The sequence below is a fragment of the Entelurus aequoreus genome, linkage group LG14 (genome assembly GCF_033978785.1).
Source record: "Entelurus aequoreus isolate RoL-2023_Sb linkage group LG14, RoL_Eaeq_v1.1, whole genome shotgun sequence".
Lineage (NCBI taxonomy): Eukaryota > Metazoa > Chordata > Actinopteri > Syngnathiformes > Syngnathidae > Entelurus > Entelurus aequoreus.
In genome coordinates this window covers 28,727,792-28,737,791 of record NC_084744.1, presented here as the reverse complement: position 1 = coordinate 28,737,791, position 10,000 = coordinate 28,727,792, and the positions used below count along the sequence as shown (strand labels likewise).

General features: G+C 39.6%; 2 protein-coding genes across 3 annotated transcripts in view; both read left to right on the top strand.

The window, feature by feature from the left end:
- LOC133664603 (oocyte zinc finger protein XlCOF6-like) overlaps window positions 1–10,000 on the top strand; it is a 175,338-nt gene that overhangs the window by 54,390 nt on the left and 110,948 nt on the right. The window lies entirely within an intron of this gene.
- Window positions 1–10,000, top strand: part of LOC133664614 (gastrula zinc finger protein XlCGF57.1-like) — an 18,328-nt gene that overhangs the window by 1,983 nt on the left and 6,345 nt on the right. The window contains exons 2-3 of one of the 2 annotated variants that reach the window (XM_062069389.1): window positions 902–1,021; window positions 7,728–7,910. Coding sequence is in view for 1 of the 2 variants with exons in the window: in XM_062069388.1 (XP_061925372.1) it covers window positions 7,728–7,910 (183 nt within the window). In the remaining variant the exon portion in view is untranslated. The remainder of the gene's footprint in view (window positions 1–901; window positions 1,022–7,727; window positions 7,911–10,000) is intronic. The other variant, XM_062069388.1, reaches the window with a different exon arrangement.

Sequence of the window (10,000 nt, the reverse complement as noted above, 5' to 3'; positions counted from 1 at the left end):
AAGTGTTTCGCCGATGTATTGTCGTGGAGATAAAAGTAACTGTGAATGTCCATTTCGCGTTCTTGACTCTCATTTTCAAGAGGATATAGTATCCGAGGTGGTTTAAAATACAAATCCGTGATCCACATTAGAAAAGGAGAAAGTGTGGAATCCAATGAGCCAGCTTGTACCTAAGTTAAGGTCAGAGTGAAAAACGATACATCCTGGCGTCCTGCACTGCACTCTAATCCTTCACTCTCACATTCCTCATCCACGAATCTTTCATCCTCGCTCAAATTAATGGGGTAATCGTCGCTTTCTCGGTCCGAATCGCTCTCGCTGCTGGTGTAAACAATGTGCAGATGTGAGGCGCTCACAACCTGTGACGTCACGCTACTTCCGGTACAGGCAAGACTTTTTTATCAGCGACCAAAAGTTGCGAACTTTATCGTCGATGTTCTCTCCTATATCCTTTCAGCAAAAATATGGCAATATCGCGAAATGATCAAGTATGACACATAGAATGGATCTGCTATCCCCGTTTAAATAAAACAATTGAATTTGCGATGAAAACAGAGCTTTTTGTATTGGATACAATGTGTCCCAATACTTCCGCTTCAACCATTGACGTCACACGCATACGTCATCATACATAGACGTTTTCAAGCGGAAGTTTAGCTGGAAATTTAAAATTGCACTTTATAAGTTAACCCGGCCGTATTGGCATGTGTTGCAATGTTAAGATTTCATCATTGATATATAAACTATCAGACTGCGTGGTCGGTATTAGTGGCTTTCAGTAGGCCTTTAAGTATGAAACATCATTTATGTTATGCAGGAATTCTTATTTAGATATTATTGAATCAGATCACTATTATTTTCAAGTAACACATGTGTTGTATTTTTTATTTTGTTTATACAGCTTGGTGCTTTTGGTTCTTTCCGGTGGTTTCCGTGTGCCCAAATAAGGAACGTAGGAGGAAAAAGAGACAACACAACTATTCTAAACTCAACTGCCTTTAAGCCACAGCCGTCAACGTTGGTGAGACACAAAATAACAAGGGTACTGTAGGTTACCATGGTTACCACCACCGAGTATGGAGTGAGAATTCTTGTCGGACAATTGCTGACATTAAAGAATGTTGCACAGCACTGATCTCCTACTGTACAACTTGCAACAGTTGGCGAACATACAAATGCAGTTTGTCAAATTTCTTCTTTCATAAAGTCAAATTGTAAATATTCAAACCTTTATTTAAATTAAACATATTAGGTCCTGATTCAAATCCACTTTTTACATTACAACAGAATACTTTAAAATATTACACAGTGGCCTTAAAGAGTATTTGCACAACAACAACAAATGACCTGGACTGAGTAGAACTAGAATCATGGTGGAATAACAAAAGATGGTGGGGCTGAAATATCGTTCAAAAAAAAGAATGTCCTTGTGTGGGCAGGCTAACACTTCAGACACGCTTGTGTAAAAAAAAAAGTGTGTATATATATATATATATATATATATATATATATATATATATATATATATATATATATATATATATATATATATATATGCAAAACCCAAAACCAGTGAAGTTGGCATGTTGTGTGAATTGTAAATAAAAAGAGATTACAATGATTTGCTACTCCTTTTCAACCTATATTCGATTGAATAGACTGCAAAGACAAGATATTTAACGTTCGAACTGGTAATCTTTGGTTTTTTTTGCAAATATTAGCTCATGTGGAATTTGATGCCGGCAACATGTTTAAAAAAAGCTGGCACACGTGGCAAAAAAGACTGAGAACGTTGAGGAATGCGTATCAAACACTTATTTGGAACATCCCACAGGTGAACAAGCTAATTGGGAACAGGTGGGTGCCATGATTGGGTATAATAGTAGGTTCCACAAAATGCTCAGTCATTCACAAACAAGGATGGGGCGAGGGTCACCACTTTGTCAACAAATGCCTGAGAAAATTGTCCAACAGTTTAAAGAACAACTTTTCTCAAGCAGCTATTGCAATGAATTTAGGGATTTCACCATCTACGCTCCGTAATATCATCAAAAGGTTCTGAGAATCTGGAGAAATCGCTGCACATAAGCGGCAATGCCCGTGACCTTCGATCCCTCAGGTGGTACTGTATCAAAAACCGACATCAGTGTGTAAAGGATATCACCACATGGGCTCAGGAACACTTCAGAAAACCACTGTCAGTAACTACAGTTGGTCGCTACATCTGTAAGTGCAAGTTAAAACTCTACTTCGCAAAGTGAAAGCCATTTATCAACAACACCCAGAAACGCTGCCGGCTTCGCTGGGCCCGAGCTCATCTAAGATGGACTGATGCAAAGTGGAAAAGTGGTCTGTGGTCTGACGAGTCCACATTTCAAATTGTTTTTGGAAACTGTGAACATTGTGTCCTCCAGACCAAAGAGGAAAAGAACTAAAAGTCAGCATCTGTGATGGTATGGGGGTGTATTAGTGCCCAAGACATGGGTAACTTACACATCTGTGAAGGCACCATTAATGCTGAAAGGTACATACAGGTTTTGGAGCAACGTATGTTGCCATCGAAGAAACGTCATCATGGACGCCCCTGCTTATTTCGACAAGACAATGCCAAGCCACATTCTGCACGTGTTACAACAGCGTGGCTTCGTAGTAAAATAGTGCGGGTACTAGACTGGCCTGTCTGTAGTCCAGACCTGTCTCCCATTGAAAATGTGTGGCGCATTATGAAGCCTAATATACAACAACAGAGACCCCGGACTGTTGAACAACTTAAAGGCCTACTGAAAGCCACTACTACCGACCATGCAGTCTGATAGTTTATATATCAATGATGACATCTTAACATTGCAACACATGCCAATACGGCCGGGTTAACTTATAAAGTGCAATTTTAAATTTCCCGGCAAACTTCCGGCTGAAAACGTTTCGATATGATGACGTATGCGCGTGACGTCAACAGTGGAAGCGGAAGTATTCGGAGCCTATTGAATCCAATACAAAAAGCTCTGTCTTCATTGCAAAATTCCACAGCATTCTGGACGTCTGTGTTGGTGAATCTTTTGCAATTTGTTTAATGAACAATGGAGACTGCAAAGAAGAAAGCTGTAGGTGGGATCGGTGTATTAGCGGCGGACTACAGCAACACAACCAGGAGCACTTTGAGGATAGCAGACGCGCTAGCCGAACGACCTCACCTTGACTTCCTCCGTCTCCGGGCCGCCAACCGCATCGGTAAACGGGTGAAGTCCTTCGTCGTACCGTCGATCGCTGGAACGCAGGTGAGCACGGCTGTTGATGAGCAGATGAGAGCTGGCGTAGGTGCAGAGCTAATGTTTTTAGCATAGCGCTGTCGAGGTTCCGTAGCTAAGTTAGCTTCAATGGCGTCGTTAGCAACAGCATTATTAAGCTTCGCCAAGCTGGAAAGCATTAACAGTTTATTTAAATGTCCAGAGTTTGGTAGTATTGTTGATCTTCTGTCTATCCTTCCAGTCAGGGGCTTATTTGTTTTGTTTCTATATGCAGTTAAGCACGATGCTATCACGTTAGCTCCGTAGCTAAAGAGCTTCATCGATGTATTGTCGTGGAGATAAAAGTCATTGTGAATGTCCATTTCGCGTTCTCGACTCATTTTCAAGAGGATATAGTATCCGAGGTGGTTTAAAATACAAATCCGTGATCCACAATAGAAAAAGGAGAGAGTGTGGAATCCAATGAACCCTTGTACCTAAGTTACGGTCAGAGCGAAAAAAGATACGTTCTGCACTGCACGCTAGTCCTTCACTTTCACGTTCCTCATCCACGAATCTTTCATCCTCGCTCAAATTAATGGGGTAATCGTCGCTTTCTCGGTCCGAATCTCTCTCGCTGCTGGTGTAAACAATGGGGAAATGTGAGCAGTCCTTCCTCCGGTGTTGTCACGCTACTTCCGGTACAGGCAAGGCTTTTTTTTATCCGAGACCAAAAGTTGCGAACTTTATCGTCGATGTTCTCTACTAAATCCTTTCAGCAAGAATATGGCAATATCGCGAAATGATCAAGTTTGACACATAGAATGGATCTGCTATCCCCGTTTAAATAAAACAATTGAATTTCAGTAGGCCTTTAAGCTGTACATCAAGCAAGAATGGGAAAGAGTTCCACCTGGAAAGTTTCAAAAATGTGTCTCCTCAGTTCCCAAACGTTTACTGAGTGTTGTTAAAAGGAAAGGCCATGTAACACAGTGGTAAAAATGCCCCTGTGCCAACTTTTTTGCAATGTGTTGCTTCCATTAAATTCTAAGTTAATGATTATTTGCCAAACAAATTACGTTTCTTAGTTCAAACATTAAATATCTTGTCTTTGCAGTCTATTCAATTGAATGAATATAAGTTAAAAATGATTTGCAAATCATTGTATTCTGTTTTTATTTACCACTTACACATCGTGCCAACTTCACTAGTTTTGGGTTTTGTATATACTGGATACCATCATGTTCTGCTAAAATACATGAACCAATAGTTAATAGGTTGCTTAACTAAACTTCCCAACACATTTAACGTGCACATAAAAAACAGCTTCACCTTTTTAGTCATAATGTTTGCGCTTAAGAACTTCTGTTTGTTTGATGTTGTCATTACTGCCACTAGTGGTGGGAAAGTATATTACAACTGAGTACCGCTGTGGCCCATCCAGACCACAGCTGGGAAACAGATATTTTTTGGCGCTCTATGCTTAAACTGCTTTAAAGTATGTATAATCATGTGCGGTCGGACATGAGCATTGCATTTTTTTTAAAGTGGGATTAAAAATGGCATTAACTATTGCACAAATACATTATATTTGCCTGCAGAAACCCTGCTGCTGCTAGTCAACAAAAACGTCCACCTCCTCTCTGTAGTGCTTCTCCTTGTCGTTGTAGATTATGTTGTACTTATTAGCACAACAGTCATGGGTCATCAGGGTGTAAAAAAGTCGGGGGTTGAGAACACAGCCCTGCGGAGAGCCTGTGTTAAGCATAATTGTGTCTGATCTGTAGGGGTTTAAGGGGTGTGGGAAAAAATCGATTCGAATTCAAATCGCCATACTCGATTCTCATTTTTCAAAAATCGATTTTTATTTTTTTATTTTTTTTATTTTTTTAATTAATCAATCCAAACAAAACAATACCCAGCAATACTCAGAACTGCAGTAAACAGAGCAATTGAGAGGAGACACAAACACCACACAGAACAAACCAAAAGTAGTAAAACAAAAATGAATATTATCAACAACAGTATCAATATTAATAACAATTTCAACATAGCAGTGATTCAAAATCCCTCATTGATATTATCATTAGACATTTATAAAAAACAATTAAAAAAATAAAAGAACAATAGTGTCACAGTGGCTTACACTTGCATCGCATCTCATAAGCTTGACAACACACTGTGTCCAATATTTTCACAAAGATAAAATAAGTCATATTTTTGGTTCATTTAATAGTTAAAACAAATGTACATTATTGCAATCAGTTGATAAAACATTGTCCTTTACAATTATAAAACCTTTTTACAAAAATCTACTACTCTGCTTGCATGTCAGCAGACTGGGGTAGATCCTGCTGAAATCTATGTATTGAATGAATAGAGAATCCTTTTGAATCGGGAAAATATCGTTTTTGAATCGAGAATCGCGTTGAATCGGAAAAATCGATTTATAATCGAATCGTGACCCCAAGAATCGATATTGAATCGAATCGTGGGACAGCCAAAGATTCACAGCCCTAATATATATACATATATACATATATTTATTTATATATATATATATATATACAAACCCCGTTTCCATATGAGTTGGGAAATTGTGTTAGATGTAAATATAAACGGAATACAATGATTTGCAAATCATTTTCAACCCATATTCAGTTGAATATGCTACAAAGACAAGATATTTGATGTTCAAACTGATAAACTTTTTTTTTTTGTGCAAATAATCATTAACTTTCCAATTTGATGCCAGCAACACGTGACAAAGAAGTTGGGAAAGGTGGCAATAAATACTGATAAAGAATAAATAAAATACCAAAATAGAGAATGGTTTTGAATCGGAAAAATATAGTTTTTGAATCGAGAATCGCGTTGAATCGGAAAAATCGATTTATAATAAAGAATCGATATTGAATCGAATCGTGGGACAGCAGCCCTAGACCGTGTAACGGTACACAAAAATGTAGGTCCGGTACATACCTCTGTTTAGAGGTCACGGTTCGGTTCATTTTCGGTACAGTAAGAAAACAACAAAATATAAATATTTTGATTATTTATTTACCAAATTTGTAAACAATGGCATAACATACATATACACACAGGGTCCATTGCCAGGGTTAATGCGGTCAACAAATATCAAATAAAAACTAAATTAGATAAGGCTCAGAATGGTTTCTTAACAAAACTTTTCTACATATAAAGTGCTTTTTTTGATTGATTGATTGAGACTTTTATTAGTAGATTGCACAGTACAGTACATATTCCGTACAATTGACCACTAAATGGTAACACCCGGATACGTTTTTCAACTTGTTTAATCAACATTAAAGGCCTACTGAAATGAATTTTTTAAATTTAAACGGGGATAGCAGATCCATTCTATGTGTCATACTTGATCATTTCGCGATATTGCCATATTTTTGCTGAAAGGATTTAGTAGATTTAGGTCGCTGATTAAAAAAAGCCTTGCCTATACCGGAAGTAGCGTGACGTCACAGGAGGAAGGACTCCTCACATTTTCCCATTGTTTATGCAGCGAGAGAGATTCGGACCGAGAAAGCGACGATTACCCCATTAATTTGAGCGAGGATGAAAGATTTGTGGATGAGGAAAGTGAGAATGAAGGACTAGCATGCAGTGCAGGACGTATCTTTTTTCACTCTGACCGTAACTTAGGTACAAGGGTTCATTGGATTCCACACTTTCTCCTTTTTCTATTGTGGATCACGGATTTGTATTTTAAAACACCTTGGATACTATATCCTCTTGAAAATGAGAGTCGAGAACGCGAAATGGACATTCACAGTGACTTTTATCTCCACGACAATACATCAGCGAAGCTCTTTAGCTACTGAGCTAACGTGATAGCATACGGTCAGAGCGAAAAAAGATATGTCCTGCACTGCACTCAAGTCCTTCACTCTCACGTTCCTCATCCACAAATCTTTCATCCTGGCTCAGATTAATGGGGTAATCGTCGCTTTCTCGGTCCGAATCGCTCTCGCTGCTGGTGTAAACAATGGGGAAATGTGAGGAGCTCCACAACCTGTGACGTCACGCTACTTCCGGTACAGGCAAGGCTTTTTTTATCAGCGACCAAAAGTTGCGACCTTTATCGTCGATGTTCTCTACTAAATCCTTTAAGCAAAAATATGGCAATATCGCGAAATTATCAAGTATGACACATAGAATGGATCTGCTATCCCCGTTTAAATAAAAAAATGTCATTTCAGTAGGCCTTTAAGAATGCCTCGATCGATGCTGGGTAGTTCTTAGAAAGATTTTTCAAATTGCCCCCCTCAAAATTCACTGTACCACTTTTGAAGTAGTTTTAGTGGCTGTGAGAAAAGGAAGTCTTTCCCGTGTTTTTGCTGATTGTTTAGCTACACACTTTTAACACAACACACAAAAGAGCACAAATAATTTCATTGTGTCAACAGTGTCAGTCAAAAACTATTTCTATTCTCTTTTAATATTATTTACTTATTTACCCAACAGACGTCCAGCAGCCCCCCCACATTCAGGAGGAAGAGGAGGAATGTTGGATCACTCAGGAGGGAGAGTGTCTTCTAGGGCAGGAGGAGGCTGATCTCACCAAGTTTCCACTGACTGTTGTCTCTGTGAAGACTGAAGAGCATGAAGACAAACCACCTGAGTCCTCACAGCTTCATCACAGTCCAAGTAAGCACAACATCCACATATCATTTTATTCTCAGGGCATTCAATCCATCACAAGTTCAGTTTGTCTTACAAAACCCAAAACCAGTGAAGTTGGCACGTTGTGTAAATGGTAAATAAAAACAGAATACAATGATTTGCAAATCCTTTTCAACTTATATTCAATTGAATAGACTGCAATGACAAGATATTTAATGTTCGTACTGAGAAACTTTTTTTTAATTTGCAAATAATCTTTAACGTAGAATTTAAAGGCCTACTGAAATGATTTTTTTTTTATTTAAATGGGGATAGCAGATCCTTTCTATGTGTCATACTTGATCATTTCGCGATATTGCCATATTTTTGCTGAAAGGATTTAGTAGAGAACATCGACGATAAAGTTCGCAACTTTTGGTCTCTGATAAAAAAAAGCCTTGCCTATACCGGAAGTAGCGTGACGACACAGGAGGAAGGACTGCTCATATTTTCCTATTGTTTACACCAGCAGCGAGAGAGATTCGGACCGAGAAAGCGACGATTACCCCATTAATTTGAGCGAGGATGAAAGATTTGTGGATGAGGAACGTGAAAGTGAAGGACTAGCGTGCAGTGCAGAACGTATCTTTTTTCGCTCTGACTGTAACTTAGGTACAAGGCTTCATTGGATTCCACACTCTCTCCTTTTTCTATTGTGGATCACGGATTTGTATTTTAAACCACCTCGGATACTATATCCTCCTGAAAATGAGAGTCGAGAACGCGAAATGGACATTCACAGTGACTTTTATCTCCACGACAATACATCGGTGAAGCTCTTTAGCTATTGAGCTAACGTGATAGCATCGGGCTTTACTGCATATAGAAACAAAACAAATAAGTCCCTGACTGGAAGGATAGACAGAAGATCAACAATACTACTTAACTCTGGACATGTAACTACACGGTTAATGCTTTCCAGCTTTGGCGAAGCTTAGCAATGCTGTTGCTAACGACGCCATTGAAGCTAACTTAGCTACGGAACCTCGACAGAGCTATGCTAAAAACATTAGCTCTGCACCTACGCCAGCTCTCATCTGCTCATCAACACCCGTGCTCACCTGCGTTCCAGCGATCGACGGTACGACGAAGGACTTCACCCGATCACCGATGCGGTTGGCGGCCCGGAGACGGAGGAAGTCAAGGTGAGGTCGTTTGGCTAGCGCGTCTGCTATCCTCAAAGTCCTCCTGGTTGTGTTGCTGTAGTCCGCCGCTAATACACCGATCGCACCTACAGCTTTCTTCTTTGCAGTCTCCATTGTTCATTAAACAAATTGCAAAAGATTTACCAACACAGATGTCCAGAATACTGTGACATTTTGAGATGAAAACAGAGCTTTTTGTATTGGATTTAATGGGTCCGAATACTTCCGTATCAACCATTGACGTCACGCGCATACGTCATCATACATAGACGTTTTCAACCGGAAGTGTGGCTGGAAATTTAAAATTGCACTTTATAAGTTAACCCGGCCGTATTGGCATGTGTTGCAATGTTAAGATTTCATCATTGATATATAAACTATCAGACTGCGTGGTCGGTAGTAGTGGCTTTAAGTAGGCCTTTAATGGCAGCAACACATTGCAAAAAAGTTGACACACGGGCATGTTCACCACTGTGTTACATGGCCTTTCCTTTTAACAACACTCAGTAAACGTTTGGGAACTGAGGAGACACATTTTTTAAGCTTCTCAGGTGGAATTCTTTCCCATTCTTGCTTGATGTACAGCTTAAGTTGTTCAACAGTCCGGGGGTCTCCGTTGTGCTATTTTAGGCGCCACACATTTTCAATGGGAGACAGGTCTGGACTACAGGCAGGCCAGTCTAGTACCCGCACACTTTGACTATGAAGCCACGCTGTGGTAACACGTGGCTTGGCAATGTCTTGCTGAAATAAGCAGGGGCGTCCTTGATAACGTTGCTTGGATGGCAACATATGTTGCTCCAAAACCTGTATGTACCTTTCAGCATTAATGGCGCCTTCACAGATGTGTAAGTTACCCATGTCTTGGGCACTAATACACCCCCATACCATCACAGATGCTGACTTTTGGTTCTTTTCCTCTTTGGTCCG